Below are 25,874 nucleotides of genomic sequence, written 5' to 3'. Positions count from 1 at the left end.
AGAACTAGAAATTCTCAGAGTCCCTACCCTTGCTTAGGATTCACCAGTATCCAAGAATGCAGACTCCCTATGTAGCAGGATGGTTGAGGGCAGTGTGGGAACACAGCCCCTGCTCCATCCCTTGCTACCTGGAGGGCAAGGACAGCTTGCTTGTTGTCACATTGCCTGTGCCACACATTATCATGAGCCCGACTCTCATCATATACAAAGAAGAATGTCCCTTGTATGACCAGCTTCCTTACCTCAATCACAGTTGCACAGATTACATATTAACTAAGCCTGCTTTCTCTTGGTGAAAGACCTTCTCTTTCCCTGAGAACCTTCAAGAGTAGATACCTTGCCTGGTCTGGTGGGACTGAAACCTCTTACTTTTGACATTTGCTCAATTGTTTGTTTTGTTGTTAGTAAATCATTCACCTGAAAGACAACCTAATTTAGCAGTTCCTTCTACTGACCTCTACTCTCTCTCCCTAAAAGCCTAACAAGAGAAGGCCAACAGCACAAAGGGAGGCAGTCATAAGGGAACCCACAGAGACAGCTAACCTGGACTCACAGGAGCTCACAGACACTGGAACCCACATAGGACCGGACTAGGCCCTTTGCATATGTGAGACAGTTATATAGCTTGGTCTACTTGTGGAACTTTTAGCAGTGGGAGCAGGGCCTAACGCTGATGCTTCAGCAGGCTTTTGAGAACCTCTTCCTCATACTAGGTTGCCTTACCAAGTCTTAATAGGAGGGGAGGACCTTAGTCTTACCTCAACTTGATATGCCACGCTTTGTTGACACCCATGGGAGGCCTACCCCTTTTTGAGAAGAAACAGAGGAGTGGATTTGGGGGAGGGACAGAGGGAATGGGAGGAGAGGTGGGAGGGGAAACCAGTCAGGATGTAAAATAAATAAATAAATTTAATTAAAAAAAAGAAATAGAAGTAGTCTGCTAAGTGCTACACTTGATAAGACAGGAATTTGAGAACCATTTAGGTGTATAACAGCATTGCAGCCAGAAGACAAGAATTCTTTTTGAATATCCCGGTAGAGTGATTCTCAGGGCTCCCTGGGATGTTTGCAAAGTCTGGAGATTCGTTTTGGTTGTCATGGTTGGGTACTGGAATGCTGCTGTAAGCTACTAAAGCAGAGGCTGAGGATGTTGCTGAATATCCCACAATGTACAGAAACAGTGATCTCTTAAGACAATGTCTGGTACAGTGTAGACGTCCTGCTGCATGTCTTATGAAAGTTGTGTACATCATTTTGCTTGGTGTTTTAAAATTTTCTTCATTGCCTGTTCCTTCTCTATTTTTTCTTTTCCCAATATACATATGGGTGCATCTATTTTAATGGCTATATAAGAACATATTTATTTCTGCTTTAAAGTTTAAATAATGTAGTGCTTACCTTAGGGACTCAGGCCAAACATCTTTCAAATATATATTTTGGAAAGAGAAAGAAATTAGTTATTCTAAATGAGGTATTGAGGGACTAGACAGATGAGTTAATAGTTAAGAGCACTTTTTGCTCTTGCAGAGGATCTGGGTTATCTTCCTTAACCCACGTGGTGGTTCATAACCATCTGTAACCTGAGTTACAGAGAATCTGACAACTTCTTCTGACCTCTGTGAGTAGCAGGCATGCACTTGGCACACATCTATATGTGTAAGCTAAATGCACATATACATAAAATAATCTAAAACAATAATTGAGATACTAAGGAGCTATATACATGTACATATGCATATATTTACAAGCACAAATTTGTATACAGTTATATATTCCTGTATCTGTACATGTGTTTGTATACATATTGGTATATATGCATAATACATGTAAGAGTTAATTTTTTTAAATAAGAAAAGCATATAGGGATGCTGCTGGGGCTAAGTTTAGCCTCCCCTGACTAAGTTTCAGTGGATGGCTTAGAATTTCCTTAAGTGCTATCTCTGGTCTTTAGAAAGTGTAACCTTTCAGAGTAGGAACTGAGCTCTTTGAATTGCTGATTCGGTTTAGTGAGAGTCAGGCAGTACAGAGAAAACCTTTTCTTTTTTGGTGCTCTGGGCTGTGAAGTGGGGACTGATAGATTAGCCAGTATCTCTTGTAGCCTTGGAGAGATGGTGGGCAGGCATCATAAGCCAATTTAGATAAATGGAGCACACGAGAAAGCATTCTCAATGCCATCCATTCTTGGAATCTTTCTTCTCCTCGCCTATTTACTCAGGGGGAAAAGAGGGTTATTTCCAAGAGCTCCCTATGTGAAAACAGGTGGCTTTCATTTTGGACTCTGTGGTGATAATAACCTCCCTTAATGACTGGGAGATAATATCCCCAATCCAATTCCAACGACTTTCTTCTTCTTCTTTTTGTCTTAGAAAAAAGGACTCCTGCACCTAAATTCTGGATGTGTCAAGAAGAGGTAATTTCAGAAAGCAATTTTTTCTGCAGCTAAGGGTCCATTTACCTCTTTTAGGTTTTGGTGGTTTTAACAAGGACTAACAGTCTGATGAAGTTCACCATTAGGGGTCAAACAGACTGGAACTCATGAGGAAAAAAAATAACCGCCAATCCAATTCAAAAGTTTACAGTCAGAACCTTTCAGGACTGGACATGTTAGTGATTAGAAAAATGTTCAACAAGTGCTCCATACTGACACAGTACTAACTGTGGTATAGTGAGTTCTCACAGCTACCTGTGAGTAGCTTCCTAGTTCCGTTGGACATATGTGCAAGCAGGTCACCTAAATAAGGGCAATTGATCCTGCGGTTCTTGGAGTCTGAGGCTGGATGGAATTTAAAAGCAGATCTCCATTTAGTCTTCCTCAGTTAACCACTGTGGGAATAAGTCTTAAAATCAAAAATTTATTTCTGTGAACTCAGATCTAACATTAATTTTGATTGGCAGCATAAAAGGGATGTGTTATTGTTCATGGTAACAAAGTGAAGGTAGCCCCAGCTATCTCAATCACTGGACTTGTCATAGATGGCCCACCCTGGCTCAGCAGACAGAGGAAGAATAAGTGGTAATTTGTCCTTGTTAAGGAATTCCTTCACCTCATGCTTTGTCCTTAAAAAAATACTGTTCTAGGCAGAAAACTGTGACACTTCTCCAGCATCAACTTTGCTGTGATATTTGTGATGGAGTCTTTTAATAAATTTTAGCAGAAAGAACATCCAACTTTAAGTCTTCCATTTTATTTCTTTTTGAGACAGGCTCTTGCTATGTATCTCTGACATGAACTTGCACTTTCTACAATCCAGTGCTGGGATTACAGGTGCATAACACCATCCCTGTTTTGACTTTATTTTGAGAACCTTATTCCCTCTGCTGCCACAGCATTCCTCTTTTCTTTTTAGTAAAATATGTCACCAAGTTTCATCTGCTTTGATGGATATCTGGAGGTAGACTAAATGTCCCATTCTCTGGTGTATTTAAATGGTGTGGCTATCTGGAGGTAGACCAGATGTTCCATTCTCTTGTGTATTTAAACAGTGTAGGATACTAAGATATGTCCGTAGCCTTCATATCATATTCTTAAAATAGCGAAGCTTGCCCTCCATTTATCTCTCCTGCCTATGTTTGAATGCCATGGTGAGCTGGTTTTAAGCATACTGCCAAGCTTACACTGTAGAACAAATGGAATGGAGCATGCTCTCTCTGACCTCTCAAAACACTGGCATCCTCTCCTCTTGAATGTTTACCATTTCAGATTTTTCTGTGTGAGATAAGTGAGACTTTTAATATGATATTAAAGAGCATTTAGATAGACTCCTTTAAGTCAACAGGACTAAGAGTATACTAACTATTGTATAACTTCATGGGACAGAAGTCGAGAGGTGACAGATTTTGAGTTTCTTTTATTGTGTTGAAGAATTCTTCAGTAGCATTTTCCTTTTGGGTAATGAGCTAGCAGAAAAAGAAAGAAAAACAAGTCCTTTCTTCTAGTGATGAAAATGCTTGCTAGGTTTCCTAATGATATACGAAATCTGACATGGTTTATATTGACAATTCATGTATTTTTGCTTAGTTATATTTTTAATTAGAAAAAAGTTAGCAACAGTTTAATTTTAAATAACTAAAACTTCTGATGAAAAAGGACAATATTTCAACTTATTTTTTTAAAATCATAGCTTATGAGTGAATCCCTCTAAAAACTCAGTGGATGTTATTGGTTATACACAATTAATAATCTTAGCCAAATGGTCTTTACTAGGAACATTAGTTACTACTAGTGGAGCAATGGTTAAAGGTATTATGATGCCAGCCAAACTAAATTTTCCAATAAAATTGAGAATATGATTTGGTACACTGGCTCATGTTGGTAATCCTAGCATCCCTGAGGAGAGGTAGGAATATAATTATAAATTCAAGGCTAGCTTGGGCTATAATGTGAGACCCCCCCCATCCCAAAAAGAAGGAAAGAAAAATAAAATTGAGGTTATGCAATCTAACTGAGGAGATTCTTAAAACATTATTTTATTTTAAAAATCTAAGCATTAATAATATCTTTGCTAAGAATGTGATTATATGTCAAATTTCTTTGTTTTGCTCACCTGACATAAGTACATCAAAACGATGTTGCACATTGCATACATAGGTAGTTAAAGCCATGAATTGCTGTCCATTGTGAAGAGGCATGTGTATAACAAAGAAGTCCCACCTACCTGAATAATAGTCACATCCTATGGGTAACCAAGCCAGAAAGAAAGGGCACTTGTAATAGCAAACATACAGTTTGCCCTGAGCTAGACCTGTTGACTCTAATCCTGAGCGTTTAAGAACAGGACACGGAAAACAATGCAGCTTTCAGATGAGGACAAGTGGAGGGGCAGCCCAATGGCATGGAAACAAGTATCAGTCTGTGCTGAGGACGGGAAACAGCAGGTGTTTAAGAGAGCTAAATAATTTATAATCATGTGCAGACAGCTTGTGCAGAGGTGAGCCTGGCCTCCTAATAGAACTCTGTAAACACTCTTCACTGTTGCATAGGCTGATGAGACGGCATGGTTTCCCGCGTCCAGACAAGTGACATTAGAATATAGTGAGTTCACAGAGAAGCCTACTTGCTCAGTCAGAGTCAGGTTTCGTATATCAAGAATGTCAATTGTCATAGAATATAAGAAGCAAAACTGGTTTTATAGAATCATCTGCACCATGTGCAAGTTATTAGAAAAGTCATTTTCAAAGGAATGCCAATAAACACAAACTGCAGTGGCAGAAGGGCATTGGTTAGGTTGGGGCTTCTCAAATGATCTGGCAGGATGGAACTGGACTGGGTAGATTTTAATTAGGGCATGTGGAGAATCCAGTAGTACTTGCCAAGCCCTTAGCAAGAGCAAAATCATGGTAATAAGAGTTAGATTTGATCTCTGCCTAGGTGTCTGGAGTTTCTCGAGTGACTTTCAAGTACTGCTGCAGACAGAATACTGTTGCATTAACTCAAGATTGCCCAGCCGACATTCAGCTATCCTAATTGTTAGAAACATAGGGGAGGGTCAGGCGTGGTGGCCTTTAATCTCAGCACTAGGGAAAGAGGGGTGGATCTCTTGAGATTTCAAGGCCAGCATAGTTTGCATAGTGAGTTCCAGCAACACTTTCTTAGTAAGATCCTGCCTCAAGATGGAGGGGAGATGAATATGGTGGAGAGAGGAGTTGGGGGAGGGAGAGACTGGGAAGAGGGGAGATGGGAAACTTTGGTCAGGATGTAATATATGAGAGAATAATAATAATAATAAATCTGAGGAGAAAAGACGCCGAAAATAGTCTGAGGACAGATTTCTGTTGCTCTCCAAGTTTCACTTCCCCCACTTTATCCGTTTTTCTTCTCTGCTTTGTTTCTTCCACAAGTTAAATTTACATAATGTTTATGCCAATCACGAGGGAGGACCTTACCACCCCGTTAAAGGTTTCTCAAAGGCATTTATTTCTTTCTAATTTTTATTTTTTCATTCATTCATTCATTCATTCATTCATTCATTCCTGGGACAAAGTCTTATGTAGTCCTGGCTGACTGAGCCCTGAATCTAATCCTCCTGCCTCCATCTCCAGAGACTAGCATTACAAGAGGGTATTACTCTGCCCAGAACTTTGTTCAAATTGTAAGGACAGTGCTTCATTCTGCAAGCCCTAAAAACAATTTTTATAGGCAACGTAAGTAGGTGTTTCATATTATATGTCAAAATTATGTATTTTGTATAAGTAATAACAATTTAACTACTTTTAAATATTTCAAATCATTTTAGATCATTAAATAAAAGAGGGTGGAGTGGGGTGGGGGAGAAAAGCCTTTCTAGTAAACCAGCCATTTGAAGCCATTCAATGATGTGGAAAAGGATACAGAGATCTACACAGCCTTTGACTTTCCTCATTCAGAAATGACATTGGCTTTGAGCTGGGTAACCCTTAACATTTGTCTCCAGTGGCGTCACAGAGTAGCTTCAATATTTTGTGCCCTTCAGTTTTACTTTGTTTCTTAGTGTTATTGTTCTTACTTGATTTCAATAGAGGGTTTTATTATTTGAAGACCAACAAGTATAAATTCCAATCCTAATATAACATCTGATAGCCGGGTGGGAGGGCAGTCCTCTGTGGGTGGTCTAAACTGACTCAGCAATAGTTGCCTGATGGCAGACAAAAGATGCTGTTGCAAGGAGAGGGCGTGGTTCATCTTGGAGCTGGGAAATATCCACTGGAAATCCACTAGAAATAGAAAAACCTGGTCTCCATGGTAGCACAGATCCTTCTACTGATACAATGTCTCTGCTTTTGAACATTTTTTTTTTCCTGTAACCAAGACTTAGAGAATGATCCTTGAAATTCATTTCCCGCTTTTTCCTGTGTTTTCTTACATCATCAGAGCCAAAGATCTACACATTTTTGCAAAGGCTCTTAAATTTGCGTTTAAAGGCATGGAATGTCATTTGGAATGAGAATGTAAATGTAAAAATACTTTGAAACGTTAAGGGATCTAAAGAGAGGCAATTACAAATACGCGTGTTTTCTGGGAAGTGTATGGGTCTGGAATCACCTTCAGAAGAGTGGAGAGCAAATTCAATGAAATGCCTCAAGAATGCATGGGTCTAAAATCAGCCTTCTCAAGGCCCGGCTGTTACTACTTTTATACCGTTCTGTCCCTTCCTGCTTTGTGTGTAAAACTAGGTTGGGACTGCCTTTGGAGGATGGCTTCGAGTAGTGCTTGGGATGTTGGCGTCACTGGGTCAAAGCGGTGTAATGGAGTGTCAGAGGTCGTTCTATCTACCATGGTGGCGGGTATATATTCTGGGCCTGTTGTCTTTCAAACTCTGTTTTTGATGACACGAGATGAGATTGTTAGGTCTGAGCAAGAGAGAAGGCATGGGGATGGGCTGAGACAATCAAAGAGCATGAAAGAAGGAAAGCATGCAAAGTGATGGCTGAATGCTAAAAATGAGCCATCAACAACTCAGAATCCCGGGTACTGCTATCATACAGCTTTCTCTTGACCCAAAGATGATTGTGTGTTTATTCCTTTTGTTTTTGAAAGATACCTAAGGAGGTTTTCCTTCCCAGCTCATTACTACTCAAGTTATTTACTATTCTATTTTTAAGTCTACTCATTTGCCCATCCATTGACCCATCTGTCGGCTACAACTCTTATCACGACCTATATATTCAGAGCTGTTCTCGGCACACGGAGGACTCTGCGTGTATTTGGTGGAACGGGAAGCCTTTGTTCCCTTTTCGGTCGGAAGTTGGGCTTTTACTTCGCTTATTCGGTTAAGTGGAAACCGAGGCTCCTGAATTAAAAATAATCGGTCTATCTGGGAAATTAAAAAAACAACAGCAGATGAACTATTACAAATCTGGTAAACCAATTAGTCAAAGACGGAGAGTGAAAAACACGCTTGGAACGATCTTGACTCATGTAATTGCCTCAGAATGACTTCTTCAAGGTTTCTAGGCAACAGACTTTAATAAGAGACAAGCGGTGGGTTTCTCGCCCCCCTCCTTTTCTTTCTCTTCTCTCTCATGTTGTCACAGAGAGCAGCTTGACTATGTCCCTGGTCTATGGTGTTAGGTAGACTTAGCTGGGTCAAAATAGGAAGGCAGAAACATGTAGAATGTGCTATTTTCATCCAAACCACTCACTTATTTGATGAGGCACTAGTTTCAGGCGGGACAAGTGCTTGGCATTAGGTAAATAAGATCACTAAGCAACAAAGAAGAGCTGAACTTTATATTTTGGGTTTCAATTTGTAATTGAATCTTGCCCACTATCTCTGAGCTAACTAAGTGGATTCTTGTTATATGATATTAAGCAGAGTGTATTGTCTCATATTCTATCTCCCGTTGTGGAGGGATTTCTTTCTTTCTTTCTTTCTTTCTTTCTTTCTTTCTTTCTTTCTTTCTTTCTTTCTTTCTTTCTCTCTCTCTCTCTCTCTCTCTCTCTCTCTCTCTCTCTTTCTTTCTTTCTCTCTTTCTTTCTTTCTTTAGTTCTGTGGGACGTGGCTTCAGCTGTTGTCACAGCCCAGCTCTTGGCTTTTCTTTTGATGTATAGTCACACAAAAATCCAAGGCCTCACACATACCTTTGCCCAACTTTACTATATGGAGAAAGCCACTTCTAACTCTTTGGGCACCAATGAAAGCTTTATTAAGAGAAGGCAAAAGGTCAGAAGGGTCCTTGGGAATGTGAAAAAAAAAAGCTTAGAAAACATTTAATAATAAGTAGCTTAGCTTATCCTCCTCAAAGGGAACGCAGTGCGTTTGCATCATTCTCCCGGGCACTTAACCTTTTACATTTTATGCTTATGACATTTCTGTCAGGCACTCTGAATGTGCCAATTAAAGTCAGAGGTCTTTGGCCACAGTTCAAGAAGCAAAAAGTATCTGGGGAGGAGCTTGAGTGAAGACAATTTCGGTCATGGAGAGCTCTAGGACAGGTGCAGGAGAGGACCCGGGACAGTAATGACAGTTTGCTGGGAGTGAACTCCTTTGCAGACTTCTTGAGTGTAGGTGGGGAATCCTGGATGTCCTATGAAGTCTGGGGCGTGCGGGACAGCAGTGAAGTGTTAGAGGTGATGTCTGTACTAGCCCACATGTTTGTAGGCATGGCGGTCTGGTCGAAGTAGCTGTGCCAGCAATCATGATGTGAAAGGTTCAGAGGTCACAAGACAAGCAGGGACCCTTTAAGAGGCAAACCAAAGTTCTAAGAAAAGTAGTTTAGAAGATGCTTAACGTGACTTTCTCCTGGGAACGTTGCCTCCTCAGGTATTAATCAGGGAACCAGGCAAAATACTTAGTAATATGTTCCTGGGCTACAATCGTGATTCAGGGACAGAAACCATGGAAACGCACTTAGTTTGGGCAATGTTGTTTTTCTCTGGAAGAGGAAAAGACACAAGGCTGAGTAAAGTATAGGGCTTTACTCAAAGGTTATGTGTGAGTCTGGGAGTCCTGGAGCCCTTTCAGCTTTCAGCTTTGCTAAATGCTCAGGCCAATGTCTATCTTAATAGCGAGATTCCTTTAAGGGTGGAACGGCTGCTTGTATTGGAAATTAAAAAACAAAACAAAACAAAACCCAAAATGCTGTCAAAGTGTTCGGGGCTTAACTTTTGAAGGATATTTCTGGAGAATTGGAGGCACAGGCATAGTTCTGTTTCATGATTAGGAATTTGAATTCAGATTAAAACCCAAGCTGTTAACCTTTTAGCCGTACCAGAAGGGTGAACTAACCCTTATAAATGCTAATTCTTCTATTTGTTAACTGCCTTCTAAGTGATCGTGAGATTTAATGACTTATATGTATAAAGTGTATGTGTGTGCATATATGTACATAGTGCTTGGTGCATAGTAAGTGTCCTGGAGTAATTCAGTTCTATTAGCATTTTAGCCTTAAACTATAGGGAATATACACTAGTCACTTCCAAATGGAACGCGATACTTCCATAGATCAGTGAGACTTTGTTACACACAGAAAAATAAATATTTTTTGTATTCAAAGAAGTGAGAGAGAATGAGGTCAAATAATAAGCCCACCTGGATAAGGCTCTAGGCAATATTCTAATTTTGCTGAATTTTTCTTAATTAAAAAAATATATTTTTTCTGAGATAGGGTCTTATGTCGCCGAACTGGCTTCCAATTCACTGTATAGCTGAGACTGGCTTTAAACTGTACTCCTCTGCCAAGTACTAGCTCAAGTAAGGCTCAGTCTTAGGTAGACCTCTTTTTTTCCTCATTAATGTATGCTCTTTTCTCTGTTTTCTTTCCCTTCTCCCTCCTCCCCCTCCCTCTCTCTCTCTCTTCCTCTTTCTCCACACACGTGTGTACATGTGCACGAGAGTTTATGAACACCAGAGGCTGATGTTGAAATGTTTTCCTTAGATGTTCCTTTCTGTTTTGCAGTCTTCTAGACTGGTTGGTCAGCACAAAGGCCCCCTCCCCACCCACCCATGGTAGCCGCTACGGCTAGGGTTACAGCTATGGGCTTCCATGCCTGGCTTATTGCATGAATGCTAGGGGTCTAAACACAGGCCATTGTATTTGCTGTGATCGATTATCTTGGTTGTCAACTTGACACACTTGGGAAGAGGGACCCTTGGCTGAGGAATTTCCTCCATCACACTGATCTGTGGGGAAGTTATATTTTCTGTTAATCAAGGGGGAAGTGTCCTTGGGCTGTGTAAGGAAGTTAGCTGAGCAAGCTACGGTAAGCAAGCCGGCAAGCAGCATTCCTCCATGGTGTCTGCTTCACTTCCTACCTCTAGCTTTCCTGCCTTGCCTTGGTTCCCCCACGATGGACCTGTAACTTCCAAGCCTAAAAAGCCCTTTTCTTTCTCAAGTTGCTTTTCGTCATGACATTAAACTAGAACACTTGCAATGGCTTTAACCAGCTCCCTAGTCCTAAGATTTATACTTCCAATGAAGAATAGTATTGCCTTTCTCTAATATTTTTATATGAATCACCTACTGTGCGTCAGGGAAACCACTGTATTCTCAAGAGTCCTGTGATGTGGCTCCGATTGTCCCAACTTAGAAGCGAGGAAGCTGGGAGCGGTGACCGCAGACTAGCTGAGCTCACAGACTGCGGGCAGGGGACGAGAGTAAGATGCTAAGGGCGAACTGTCACAAAACCATGAACATAGAAGGAATAAACACTTCACAGGCAGGGCCTGGCCTTGTTGCGAACTCTGAGGTAATGGCATCATTTCTATTTTGATGTCCCTATTTAACTCTTATCCTTTCGCCGAGGGGCCTGGCAGAGCGGCAAATGTCACTCCCCGAGCAGGCACCTCAGTGATAAATCACAGGCGGCACTTGGACTCTTTCTCTGCTCCGGGAAGGAGGCGTGGCTTTGCTCTGTTTCACTGTATCAGCTGGCTGTGGGGAACCAGCAGGAGCCTACTGAGTTCACTGGTACTGAAAGCCTCTTAAGCACCGCGGTAGTTACTTAGGCAGATGAGCGAATTGGAAAACATGCACTTGATTATTTAGCAGCTTCAGAAATAGCAGGTAAAGCTGCTTGGCCGTGCGATTGTACAGTGCAGAGCACCCGCGGAGCGGCGGAAATACAGACGAGGCGCACATATTATTCACGCTCATATTTTGTTTCAGAACGTTCTGTTCTTGCACATATTTAAAAAAAACAAGATAAACACACCTCTAAAGGCCAACAAAGATGTGGATTCTTTACTAATGCCTTGCAAAAACAGCTCTTTAGGATAGTTGCTTGAAAAAAAGCTTTTAAAATTTTTTTAAAAAATTATTATTGTAGATACTAGCCCATATCAGCTGTATGTTAGCTTCCAAAACATTTATACTTAAAGCTCTCTCTTTCTTTTCTAGCTGCAGACCTCTGACTTTTAGCTCTCAGCCCGTTCCTTGTGAGTCCCGTGGCTGGGCACAAAGTCCCTTACCTTCTTTGCGCCATTTCCTCATCCGTGATATGGAGTTGTTTGTGTTTTATATTTAGGGTTGCCGTGACTGTTAAAAGAGTTCATGTCTAGGCAAATGCTTTATAAATTTATTACTTATATCTGTGGACTAAATTCACCTGGTGCTGATGAAGGAGTCCTGATGGCGGAACAGCATCCTCAAAGTCCAAAATTAAGTTGCAGCGAGATGCTGGAAACAGGGCATATGAGCGACAATTTGATAAAAGGACAGAACACGGTTAAAGACTTCCTATGAGAGACAAAGCCTTCCTGTGAGAGACCTTTTGAGGCCCCAGTGGTTGCTGTGTGATGTTTTGCAGTCACTGAGACAGCTGGATAAGGGAATACCTGTCTGTCTGCTTGTTTTTCAGGTCTCTCTGCAAAAGGTGATGAATGACTTTCTCTACAGGTTATTAAGACCGAATGGGGACAGCATATTCTCTATACCTCACTAAACATCTACTCCTGCTTTAAAGTTCTGGCTCAGCCAGGAGCTCTGTCCAGACAGCCACTATCAGTATGGCTGGAAGCTCTGTGCTTCTTGGAGCATTCAGGCAAGGCTGAAAGGCAATCAGAGAATCCTAGTCAATACTCTGGGATTAAAGACTTGCTCCGTAGCCCTGCCCCTGCGGCCTGACTGTACATAGCCATTTATTATCACCAGGCTCAGCGAGAGCTGTTGGTGTTCAATATGTGGAAAGGCTGGAAAGGGGGGTTCTGAGGTGTCAGCATAGCGGGGAGGCTTACAGGGATTAGCCTGGGAGTCATTAGAGATAAGGATTCTGTGTTGGGGAGTGGAGAAGGGACATCATCAGCTCAGGCTGGATGGACGCTGGGTATGGGGCTTGATCTAAAGGGAGGCCTCATAAGGAAGGAGTGTCCAACTGCGGAGGCAGTTGGTCTTTGCCGTGTCTTGGTTTTAAAGAAAATGTTTATTATCCACTATTTGGAGACATACTGAGCAAACAACTAGTGTTGCGGGGGGGTAATAGACTTAAAAATCCCAATTACATTATCTGTTCATTTAAAGCCATCAAAACAAGGTAGTGAAGCCAAAAGTCTAATCTATTAAGAACTAGTACAGTGGAAGCCATCAGAAAAAAAAAAAGAAAGGCCTTTCTCCCGAATTGTTCGTCTCTGGCGAGCATGGAGAGAATGTAGTCACAGCAGGCTTGCTGAAGACCCTGCTGCTACACCTGTCCAGTCCTTCCCCACAATTCTTACGTTAGTGACATCCTGGAAGTTCCTTCTATTTCAAAGAAGAGTAGACTTCATATCGTTGTCATGATTAGGCCACAAGACATTTCATCTTTTGGGGGGTGGGGGGAGGGCTGAGTGGATAAAGTGCTTGCTGCACAAGCCCGAGGACCCGAGTTCAAGTCCCCAGCATCTATTTAAATCTATGCAGAAGCAGGGCATGATGGTATCACACTTGTCATCCCCGCAGCTAGCTGCTCAGTGGCCTAGCTGATGCTGTGAGACATCCTGACTCACAAGTTCTGTGAGACATCCTGTCTCAAAAAATAGGAGTGGACCAATGACCTTCTGACTGGATTTAAGACCTGTTCCACAGTGGAAATTCATGCTTGGAACTGTAAATCTGGCCCATGGTTGGGGAGCTCTCAGATGCCAGGGTTGAACCAGCTACTATTATTCTGCTAAAATCGACAGTATCAAATAGCCTTCAAAATGTCGTGTCCCTCTACCAAAGATGAGTGCAGATCTCAGACCATGTCAGAGGAATCTCTTTGTACAGCAGACAGTGGTTAATGCAGACACTCAGAACTGGCCATAGTGCAGAGAATAAATGTCCATGGAGTGCTAAGCCACAAATACTGCATCTATATTACATCCCCTTCCCAAGGATCAGGGACCATCAAGGAAGAGAATGTGCTGGATAGGCCTATGTCCACTTGACACCAGCTAAAATCATCTGAGAGGCGGGAACCTCAATTAAGAAAATGCCTCCATAAGATCAGGCTGCAGGCAAGCTGGTACAGCATTTTCTTAATTAGTGATTGATGGGGAAGGGCCCAGCCCCCATGGACTAATGGTCCTGGGTTCTATAAGAAAGCAGACTGAGCAAGTCATTGGGAACAAGACAGTGAGCAGCACCCATCCATGGCCTCTGCATCAGCTCCTGCCTTCAGAATCCTTCTCTGAGTTCTTATTCTGACTTCCTTTGATGCTGAATACTGTTGTGGACATGTAAGTCAATTAAACCCTTTCCTCTCCAGGTTGTTTTGGTCACGGGGTTTCATTACAACAACAGAAAGACTGGCCAAGAAAGGGCTTGGAAATATTGCAAGTGTCAGACAGGGAAGGTTGGAGTTAAATAGTGTCTTCTGGACATGACAGGATCATGTGTTCATGAGCACACGGCAGCCTTTGGGGAGCCGAAAACCCCCAGACTAAATGTATAAAGAGCAGATGAAGTCCTGAGTGAATGTGTATTGCTGACAAGGATACAACCATGTCAAGGACCAATGCCTCAGACCCTTGGAGATTTGGGAAAGCCTTGTCTACACAGGCCAGGCTTAGAATGGCAAAGCTTTCTTGTGGTATAAGTGTTTACAAATGATTGATCAGTGTGTGGGAAAACTAGCAACTGTAACTTCCTGCCCCTGGATGTAGGGGAGCCTGAGGCTGCTCCCCTACAGACACCTCCTATCAAGACTAGCTAACTCCTCCCTTTGTGTAGTTCATAGTAGACATGTTGAGGTTCCGGGCTGCTGTGGCAGATGATCCAGCTCTTCAGAACATGTATAACCCTCGTGATCCCAATCTTTCTGTTTGTGTCTGTCCTTTCTCCATTCCCGCACTGCCCCTACTTAGGTTCCATGGACCAAGGTATGTTGGACACAGCAGTTGAGGCACAAGACTACAACAAGATCAAGGCAGTAACATTCTAGCATGAATGGGAAAGGGTCTATGAGCCCACACCCCTGAGTGAGAAGCTGCTGGCAATTTGTGGCTTCTGTGAGAAGGAGATTCAGTTTTCTCTGAAGGCGTAGCTTTTGATATACTGATCATGCTTCTGTGGAGGTCCCCCGACCCAGGTCTACACACACTGGAGCCCATGACTTATTTAAAGCAACAGCAGCAGCAGCAACAAAGAGGACATGAGGTTCTGGGGGTAGGAAGGAAAGGATTCATCTGGGAGGACTTGGGGTGAGTATGATCAAAATACATTGTATAAAATTCTCAAAAAATTAATAAAAATATTTTTTAAAAATAGGGGAAGAAGCAACTGAGAAAGATAGGCCAACATCAACCTTTGGCTTTTATCACATATAGGCTATCTATGTGTGAGCATACCTATACATACACATACACACATGCACATATACATACACATAAAAGGAAAACATGTCATTTATCTTCTGTGTATAGGTTAGAAAATGACTTTTGACCCCCCCATCTTTCTCCCATGATATCTATGTTCATGGCATTACTAATAATCCCATCTAATATTTACACTTCCCAATTTTCTCATGACGACCACCTTCACTTTCGGGGGGAGGAGATTTGAGAAGTACCCCAGAAAGGGCATACCTGAGGATACTTTGCTCTAGAACCTGGGTCTGGTGTTGGTCTTGTTGGTTTTGCTTCTTCATCTCTTCCTGTTCTTTCCCACTGCTGATTCCGTCGAGGAGCCATTTCTCCCTCAAGGCTTTTTTCTGATGTCAGGAAACATAAACAGATATTTTTATATTTGCCGACGACTCCCCAAATCTCTTATTGCTTGCAAATATTAGGAATGGCAATAGTGGGCATATGAAAGAAGAGGGATTATTTTTCCTCACTGATTTAACTCAACAAATCCGGCATTTTTCCTTCTTTGTAAACTTCTTGGCTCCTTTCTTCTTTAAAAAGAAACCAAATCAGTATTACAATAACTACAAATAACTATTGAGGTCATGTAAAAAAATCTGTCAAAGTAAGAAGGTCTGAAGGCTGCAGACAGATGCCGCAGAACCTGGGCTACAGACCACTGGATAAAAGAAGAGACCTATATCATCGTGTTTTGTTGACCCTTTCAGAATCTGCACTCATTTCTGGGACTAACACCCAATACAAGAGCGGTTTGTGTTACTCTGTTCTGGGGCCAGACAGTCTTCCCCAGCCAATCAAGACTTTTATAATAATAGCTGATGAGCTGCTAACAGAACCTTTTCCTTCCCAGACCCAGTGAACAACAATAATATAGGCCCATATTTGACTCCTGGGGTTTAGGACACCAAGAAAATGGATCAGCGTTTTAAAAATTTATCTGGATTTTAATCTATTTTTTATTGATGGAATTTGAGGATAGTTAATGTGTAGTCAAGAAGACAGTTATTTCTTTATCTGTCAACAATTTCACAAACCTCCTGTTGCCCACAAATTTCATGAATTGTAGTCATGGGCATAGTAAAGAAACTCATTTTCTTCTGTTATCCTGCCTCCATAAAGTTGATGTTTTCCTTCTGTGAAACTGCTAGACTCTTCTGAAGCTAGCTTTTAGATATTGAAACCTCGTGTATGTGTGTGTGTGTGTGTGTGTGTGTGTGTGTGTGTGTGTGTGGTGGTCTATGAGTATATACAAGTTTCTGTGTGTATATACTTGTGCATGTGACTGCACCTGTATTCTGGTACATATGGAGGTCAGAGGTCACTGCTGGTGTCTTCCTCTCTCACTCTCCACCTTGGCATTCTTCAAATGACATTTGACTTACTTAATGTGTGTACGGGGTGGTGCTCCTGCCTTGTGTGCTGAGGTGCATGGAGGTCAGAGGACAACCTGCTGGAGCTGGTTTTCTCCCCCAACTACATCCCAGGGTTGCATGTAGGTCACCGGGCTTGGCAGTAAGCAGCTTTACCCAGTACGTCATCTTGCTGGCTCTCTACCTTATTTTTGAGATAGGATTTGGCCAGCAAGCCCGTCTCTATCTCCTGAGACCTATGATTATAGGTGCTTGCGTTTTTATATGTGTGCTGGGGATCTTGATTTAGGTCTCTCTGTTTCTATGGCAAGCACTTAACCAAGTGAGTCATCTTCTTTGCCCTTTAGGTCTTATTTACATGCAAATCCATTCTCACACATTAGTAAGTTTGAGTCTTTCTGAATCATACCGAAGGACAGTGCCAGTTGCTTGCCTGTTGATCTAAGAAACACTCAGATGGCACTATCTGCTGATACTAAGCTGGATGAGCCAGGCAGGAATCTGTGATGCCACCAACTTAACTATTTCATGACAATGAAGTTCAGAATCAAAAGCTGTATGGGCTGCTGATGCTGCTCCCTAGAGACTGCCTGCCTGGTGTGTACAAGGCCCTGGGTTTAATCACCATCACCACAAAGGTAGATAGTAGAACCAAAAGCTCTAGTAACTAAATGAAAATACAAGTGCTATGGTGACATACAAGCCATATTTGTTAGTTTTTATCAAAAGGTCTCCCGAGGTGTTACTACATGGCACTCAGTAATCACAGCAGACTTGGAATCAATTGGTTTTTCTTACTATGAGTTGAATGGACTTATAGCAAAGAAAAAAATTCTTTATTGACTACAATTTGTTTTTCCTGATAAATGCTATTGCAGACAAGGGGGTCCACAGTATACACATTATACGTATTTCAGAATCATTAGATTGGAATGTTAATAAATGTCTATGGAAGTGCAATGCATTGTGGGCCCAAGCATCAGGAGTTAAGGATCACAGTGAGTGTGTGTGTGTGTGTGTGTGTGTGTGTGAGTGTGTGTGTGTGTGTGTGTGTGTGTGTGTGTGTGTGTGTGTGTGAGAGAGAGAGAGAGAGAGAGAGAGAGAGAGAGAGAGAGAGGAGAGGAAGCTTGCAATGTCTATGTGTACCATCGTGGCGTAATATAAACTAGCTTGCAATCAGGGAAGCCGCGAAGAGTAATGGGAGCCAGGACAACTCCCTGGATGGATGGAAAAGAAAACAGATAACAGAACTTTCAAAACTTGGCAAAATAGCATAAAATTGATTTAAAAAATACGTTTGCACATTTGTGAGCCTGCTTTTGGAATTGGGCCTGGTTTCTGTTGGACTAGCTGGCAATTTCTGCACACTTGGAAGAATGGTGAAATCTCCACTCTTTGTTCTGTATTTCCTCTGTGGTTGTTGCTCCAGTCTAGTTAATTGCGAGTCATGTGTCAGTTATGTTAAAAGGCACAGGGCAAGCTTTGTCATATTTTTGGGTTTTGTATAGTACCTCGGAAGTCACAGGAGCTATGCTCACCTATGTTCACTGAGAGGCCTTATGTGTAGCTCAGTAAATTCCACTCACCATCTAAGGTTCTATTTAAAACCCACATCTTCATGAACATTTTCTCTGACCTCAGAATGTGCAGTTAATATTTACTGTCTAAATAAAAACACCGCCATTTAACTTGTCTTCCTAACTTTAATTTTTCAAATTAGAACACGTTATTTCCCCCTTCTCCTCATCTCCGCCCTTTTGGGTCCTTGAAGGAAAGAGGAGAACACCTTGGGACCAGAAAAAATGAAAATCTCTTGCTTCAGGTACAGGCAGGCCCCGAGCAGAGGGCGCAGATGGCAAGGGGGGCATGAATAGGTTTCCAGTAGCTCATTTGTATGGTGCAGTATACAATCTACACAACAGTGGACAGTCATCCAAAGTTTGGTGCACACATTGATTGGACTGGAAGACGCTCCTTGACTCTGGAAAGCATATCAATACGAAATAGTATATATTCTTGCTGGGACTGTTTTGACACATAATGCCACTAAGGCCACCTTGGGCATGAATCTTGGAGTGAGTCCGCCTTTTCCTGTGTGAACCTTACTTACTTCCTCCAAAGAGCTGAGGGAATATTTAAATGCTTTTTGTTACGGTGAGCTCGGCAGTTACATGGCCTTCCATACTGCAGGGGTCGCGGTCCTTGAGTGCCAGAGATGGACATGCTTTTTCTGAAGTAGGAAACTCTTTGTAGCCTGACTCAAATTGTGTATGTGTGTGTTTGGGAGGGAAAAGGGGGCACCAGTTATTCTGGATCTGTCTCTAATGTTTGAGAATTCACTGACTTCCCTTGGATTGCTAAGTTTGTTTTTATTTCACTGATTTTCCTGGGTGTACATGTTGTATCTCTTGAGCGTGTCCACCACTCAACATAAATTCAGTGTGCTACTTTGTAAGGAGAGCAGATTAACTATGGCTTTCAGCCATCCATCAAACAGTGGAAATGTCACCTTCAATAGGAGCACAGCGGTCAACAGAATCCAGAGGACAGAGGTTAAACGGAGTCCTGAATGATGTGCCTTTTCAGAGTCAATATTTTTTTTCCATTAGAAAAATGGATTTAGCGGAATCTGGCAAGTTTAAGTTGGGAGACTTTATGACTGTGGGGCATTGTTCATTGAGGGAATTCATTCCATCTATTGATAGCGCCCCTGCCAGATAAGGACGGTTTCCTGCTTGAGCCTATTCACAAGGAGCTTGTGTTTGTCCTTTCCTTGGATCCTCTGACCAAACTACGTAACAAAATGTTGAAACCCTATGTGCTTTAATTACAAAATGACCACACCCTGTGCAAGATGTAAAGTCTGAGTTTTCTAATGGAGATTTATTTATAGTTATGATCTCATGTTCTGTCAAAACAAAATAAAATAGAAACCCAACCATATGCAAACAACATCAGACTCACTGCAGGGAGCTTTGGAACACAGGCATCCTTGACCAGGCTGGCGAGACACTGTCTGCTCTACAGCCCCTGGGGAAGGGCTGGCCTTTCATTGATTTCAAAAGGAACTTCCTAGCTGGATCAGCCCCCCCCCCCCCAGGATGTTAAGCAAGGCTTCACCAGGGCCAAATTCTCAAGGTTACTGAGGAAGATCTGGAAACTCTGTTCATAGAGGCAATAAAACCGTGTTCCCAACTTTCCTCAGGTTTGCCAAAAGGTATTAATCTCAGACGCGATTATCAGTACCTTACTAGCTTCCTCCAGGGTGATTAGACTGACGGGTGAGCTAACCTGGCATGTCTCTTTCTCCTAAAGCATCTTTATGGTGGTGGGCTGGTAAATGCTGTCAGGCTGTTTGAACACAAAACCACTGAGGGGAAAGGGAAGTCAGATGTGGTACCTTGAGATGTTGGTGTTTCGATTTTTCTTCTTCTATTTTCAGACGTTTCTGTGAGATTTCTTCCTGTATTTTTCTTTTATCCTGAAATTAAAGAAAAGTTGAAGCATAATTAATTTTCAAAGTTTATACGGGAATGAGATCTGGCCAATGGTCATTGTCTGAAAGGATAGACAGAGTCACGTGGCTGGCCTTGATAAGAAGCCACCCTGGAAACGTGTGTTTTGCAACAAAGGAGATACAAGTTGGTGATGATGGGGACAGTCACAGAAGAGATTCAACTTAAGAAAAATAACCCAGAAATGTCTTTTAATGGGGAGGGAAGCTTTCACTGTCTTTCTTTCTCTTCGCCCCGTTTCTCCCTTCCCCATCAGGCTGGTGGTGATACAGACTTTGGAGTGAAGCAATGGAAAAAGGTGAGTTGTCAGGAGGGAATTTTGAAAGTGGTGGGAGGAGACTGCTCCTGGCACAGGCCGAAGACATTGCTGGGTAAAAGGCCTACACATGTGGAAAACAGGAAAGACCGCCAGGGACCGGATCCTCAGAGAGCGGGGAAGCTAGAAAGTGGGGCGACTTCCTCCTGGTGCAACAGGCCAGACAATGAAGAAAGGGAGCTTCGGTAACGTTACCCTCCATCCACTGAGGTAAAAAAAGAATAATTCATGGCAAGATATATTTTCCACCAAATTTAAGCACAGTACCTCAATGAATGGGTCAACCAAGCAAGCAATCAAACAACCTTACAACCTATTCCAGAACAGAAGAGAAGAGCAGAATCTTTACTGCTGTCAGGTTCTGTTTTCTAGAAAAGAGTACACGCGCTAACCAGGCAGCCTGCGTTTGGTTTCTGACTCTCCCATTTATCTGCTTCATGACGTTAGATCAAATTCCATGGCACCTCAGTGGCCATGAACCGGGGAAGTTGAAAGTACTTTCCTTGTAAGACGAACACAGGATAAGCTAGCGCTTGTCAAAGTTCTCAGTTCTCAAGAGGTGTCCATTTGGTAAAATTCAATAAATAACTACATAACTTAGAGTGCATACAGGAAGCAGCTGGCTCACGCTGATAGTGCTTCTGTTGATCCTAAATGCTAGAGATGCACTAGCTGGAATCGATATATTTGACTATCCAAGTTAAAAGAAAAAAAAAAGCCATCTCTCATTAAAAACCAAACCAAACCAAACGAAATTAAACCAAAACAAAAACAACACTCCCCAAACCCAACTTCCCCCAAACCTGAGAAGATATTATTCTCCATCTTATTCACGAGTTTTTCTTAAATCCGATTCAAAACTGAAAATTCTCAGAGCAAAAAATTTTGTTGCCAACAAAAGCACCTGAAAGAATGTGAGGCCAAGCCAGGAGCTAATGCAGAAGGGAGACTCTGACAGTATTTGGCAGCTCTATTGAAAGTACACAGCTTCCTGAGGTGATCCCTTTGAAGATTAAAACTCTTCTTTTTTGATGTGTAAGTTCAGGTACATTTGTTGAAGAAAAACAACACATTGTTTGTTCCCCAGCTGTTGTGCTGGGCTTCCCTTTGTGTGTAGGAAGAATACATGACTTCATCAACATTGCTTTTTTAACTTTTATAAATAGTTCTTTCAGGAAAAAGCAACTAGGCAACAAACAGGCTTGGGTCTTTAGAATCACTTTTTTAACATTTAGGTTTTTTTTTTTTTTGGGCAGGGTGGGAATGTAATCTAGTCATTGGTCACAAAATTTTCTAAACTTCTGAGAACCAATTTTCTATTGTTCTTGAGCAAATATTAGTAGCATTTTGTTGTGCCAAATATTTTGCTAAGTGTCTCAGAGGCACTCTTTCACTTAATAAGTTGTAATAACTAAGACATACGATAAGAATTTTCTTTTTACAAAAGGGGAAATGGATGTTTAGGGAGATTAACTATTCAGATTCTCATCACTACTAAGTGATTGAACCAGGATTTGAACCCAGACAACTTGAGATCAGCCTCTGCACTCTTAACCACATAACTGTAGCATTTTCTCAAGTAGGAAATTCCTTAAGCAAGCTCTTTGTTCTCTGCATTCTGAAGCCCTGAGGTTGGGAGGCAGCCTCAGGACAGAGCCAGAAATGAAACCCGTCATTAGTGTGGTTTCCCAGGGGTGATCGTTCCCCTCTTCTCTAGGAGTAGCTCCCAGAGAGGTGCACAGGAGACCGAGTGTCCACCAAACCCAGCAATCCCTCCCTAGTCTCTCTGGCTGCCAGTCTGTGCTGATTTTCTCTTGGAGTTAGTAACAAGTAGTGGAAGGTATGGGTAGAGGCGGGACTTCTGAAGTGTTTTGACAACATGGGGATTATAAAAGTGTTGCTTAGGAATACCAGTGTTTTGTCACTTGGAGGCAATGTGATGCCTCTCTCCCATCAGTCAAGGCAGGCGGGAAGGGAATTTTATAATGTTACAGGCGTGATCTTATTTTAAGATAGGAGTGTTTTTTTTTTTTTCTTACAAGGCAGAGTAGATTATTATTCCTTTGCTAAGTCTGATAGTAATACATCACTGAAAAATGTTCTGGGAATAATTAGTTTCTATCATCAAATAAACTGAGTTGATCTAAAGGCTTTTCTGGAGCTCTACTGCTGCTGTACAGAGGTGACTGCCAGATAGACCCTCTCTAACCTAGTGTGAAGCAAATAGATGTGAAATGCCACCTGCTTCCCCCAGTTGCCCTGGCAGGAGACTTGGCAAGCTGAGCATTTATTACTGTGACTCTTCCGAGTGACTTTCATTGTTGATTACTTCATCAAGGCACAATTAGACTTTTTGCTCAATTAGACTTTTGTTCAATGAGCAACTTCCTGAGTTCTTGGCTGCTTTACTTAGCTCATTTCAACAGTTAAAAGCCACAAATTCCAATTCTATAAAAGATGACCTCTTATTTTGAAAATTAGTCAATCCACTTTGTACAGTTGGAAGTCAAGATGGTCAGGTAGTGTGCAGAGATATTGCCCCTACCTCATTCCTCACAAAAGTAAGCACAATACTCAAAAATGTATTGTGGAGATGTTGATTAATTATTGATCAGTAATATTCACGTATGATTGATTCTTCCAAGCAGGATTTATATTAAGTTGTTTTATTATTAATTTATCCAATACTTAGATACTTATGTACAAATGTAATATATCCGTAGTTTTTCAGTGTTTCAAAACTATTGAGGTTCTGGCAGAAGGTTCAGTGGATCAAAGTGCTTGGTACACAAGCCTGGTGACCTGAGTTTTATCTCCAGAACCCACACTTGAAAAAAGAGAAAAACGTAGACAGAGAGTAGTTACGTATGATTTTAATCCCAGCACTCAGGAGGCAGAGGCAGGCAGATCTCTGTGGGTTTGAGGCCAGCCTGGTCTACATAAGTGAGTTCCAGGACAGCCGGGGCCACACAGAGAGACCCTGTGTTAAAAGAAAAAAAATAAGAAAAGAAAAAGAACAACAAAACAAAAAACAAAACAAAACAAACAACAAACCCACAAAAAGTCCACTAGGCCATATATAATGGCACACGCCTTTAATCCTAGTATTTGGGAGGCGGAGGCCAACGGATCCCTGTGAATCTGAGCACAGCTTGGTCAGCAGAGTGTATTACTTGATAGCCAGGGCTATAGAGTGAGACTCTGTCTTAAAAAAATAAAACCCAAAAGACAGATGCGGTGACACTCATTTGTAATCCCATCACTCCTGTGGAGAGATGGGGGACAGAGACAAGGAAGACCCTTGCCTTAATGAAGTGGAGGAGATAAGTGACTCCTGAAGATTGCCTTTTGACCTCCACAAGTGCATGGTGGGATGCATGTGCCAGCATGCACACATACACATCACAAATATGCTGTAATAAATAAATATATGCTTCTGAAATAGTTACTTTCTCTGAGCCCCTTACATTCTCATGAAGAAGAAAAATAAATTCTGCAAGAAACTGAAGCCTGAGAAACACAGCGTCAGTTATTGCTCAGGCAAAAAGAAGGTGCCAGGAGGCCGAGGAGAGACAGGGAGAGGTTGCTTCTAGCTGACGGCATTAGAAGTTCTGGGACGGCATCTGAGTGGGCGAGGTCGGTAGTGACTGGAGACTCAAGAATGGGGAGAGAGGGCATCAAGCTAAAGCTCAGTGTGACCCAGAGTCTGAAATGGGAACACTGCACAGTATTTGAAGCAGCAGATACGGAATCTAAATTGTTACGTAGAGTAGCATTCAATCAGCAAAGAGTAACAGGAAAAGGATAGGCTGCTGATGGAGACCCCTGGATTGCCACAACAAGGGGCTCCCCACTTGTTTATGTCTGAGATAGTAAACAATGGAATGTTTTCAGGGAGAAAAGGACAGTTAAAATCCCGTTTTTAGAAACTGAACATAGCCTCATTGTGTAGTGGGGAAGTTGAAAGGGAAGCCTGGTTAGGTTATTACAACAATACAAAAGGCTGTGAGTGTTTGGACCGAAGAAGCAGAATGAATGGGTGCTGAGAAATATGGAGGAGGGGGAGGCAAAGATCAGTGGGTTACAGTGCTGAGGAACAGAGAAGAGCAGATTTGTTCACAGAAACAGGTCATTCAGGAGGATAGAAGACTGTGAGACTCATATCGAGTTGGAGAAGCCCTTGGGACCACTTGGTGGAGCGAGGAGTTAGATGCCTGGAATAAGAATGGAGGGAGCTGAAAAGAAGATTCCGAGGTAGAAATAAAAGTTGGGACATTTGTATAATCAGACTGATGATCACCTTAACCGTCATATAGAACCTTTAGCCAGCAACTGATGGGAGCAGATACAGAGATCTACAGTGAAGCACTGGGCCGAGCTGTCCGAGAACAGCCCAAGTGAGGGAGGAGAGATGATATGAGCAAAGGGATCAAGACCATGATGGTGATACCCACAGAAACAGCTGCCCTGAGCTAGTGAGAGCTCACTGACTCTGGACTGATAGCTGGTGAACCTGCAAAGGACCAAATTAGGCCAAGTGAATGTGGGGGACAGTTATGAGGCTTGGGCAACTTGTGGGGCCACTGACAGTGGCACTAGGATTTATCCCTAGTACTTGAGCTGGTTCCTAGGAGTATATTCTTTTTGGAGGGATACCTTGCTCAGGCTAGATATAGGGGGGAGGGCCTTGGTTTTGCCTTAAAGTGAAGTGTCCGACTTTGTTGACTCCCCATGGGAAGTCTTCTCTTTCTGGGGAGCAGATGGGGAGGTAGGGAGTGGAAGGGAAGGTGGAGAGGTGGAGAAAGTGGGAGGAGGGGGAGGGAATGGGAATGGGGATAGCTGTGGAAAATGAGAAAAGACTGTATTAAAAAACTTTTAATAAAAAAAGAAGAAAAAAGATAAAATAAATCTTAAAAAAAACCAGTAACTGAACTTTGCTTGTGTAAGATATAAGAGATTTATTGCTCACATGGTCCAAATACTTCGTTTTACAAGTAAGAGTTTACCTTAAGCAGTAAAGCAACTTGCCTCATAGGCTTTTTTTAGGAAGTAGGAAGAACTCATGTTCTCACTCCTGGCCTCCACTGACTTCTCACTGTCTCCACAGAAGAAGTGAGAGGCTTAGCTAGGGGCACGGAGGCACATTTAGGTGGAAGTCAGGAAAAACAGGGCATCTTGTGATCGCATTAGAACCTCCTTGGACTGAAAGAGCGCCAGTGGTGTCTTCCTGAACCGATTGAACCAGGCCAGAGCAGTGGGAGGACTTGTCAGGTTCATTCTGTTAGAAGCTGAGTGGCTTAGTCACCAGAGAAATGCAAATCAAAGCAACTCTGAGAGTCCATCTTACACCTGTAAGAATGGCCAAGATCAAAAACACTAATGACAACTTATGCTGGAGAGGTTGTGGGGAAAAGGGAACACTTCTGCATTGCTG

The 25,874-nt window shown here is 42.1% G+C and overlaps 1 protein-coding gene across 2 annotated transcripts in view; it reads right to left on the bottom strand.

The window, feature by feature from the left end:
* The window catches only part of Palmd (palmdelphin), a 50,007-nt gene that overhangs the window by 13,447 nt on the left and 10,686 nt on the right, over positions 1-25,874 (bottom strand). For both annotated transcript variants that reach the window (XM_048456702.3, XM_087897616.1), the window contains exons 2-3: positions 20,010-20,090; positions 15,459-15,583 (exon numbers count right to left, since the gene is read on the bottom strand). In XM_048456702.3, coding sequence (XP_048312659.3) covers positions 15,459-15,583; positions 20,010-20,090 — 206 coding nt within the window. The remainder of the gene's footprint in view (positions 1-15,458; positions 15,584-20,009; positions 20,091-25,874) is intronic.

Source organism: Myodes glareolus, chromosome 17, assembly GCF_982192425.1.
Source record: "Myodes glareolus chromosome 17, mMyoGla1.1, whole genome shotgun sequence".
Lineage (NCBI taxonomy): Eukaryota > Metazoa > Chordata > Mammalia > Rodentia > Cricetidae > Myodes > Myodes glareolus.
Note: the sequence above shows the minus strand (reverse complement) of the source record. Positions and strands in the feature narration are given on the sequence as shown.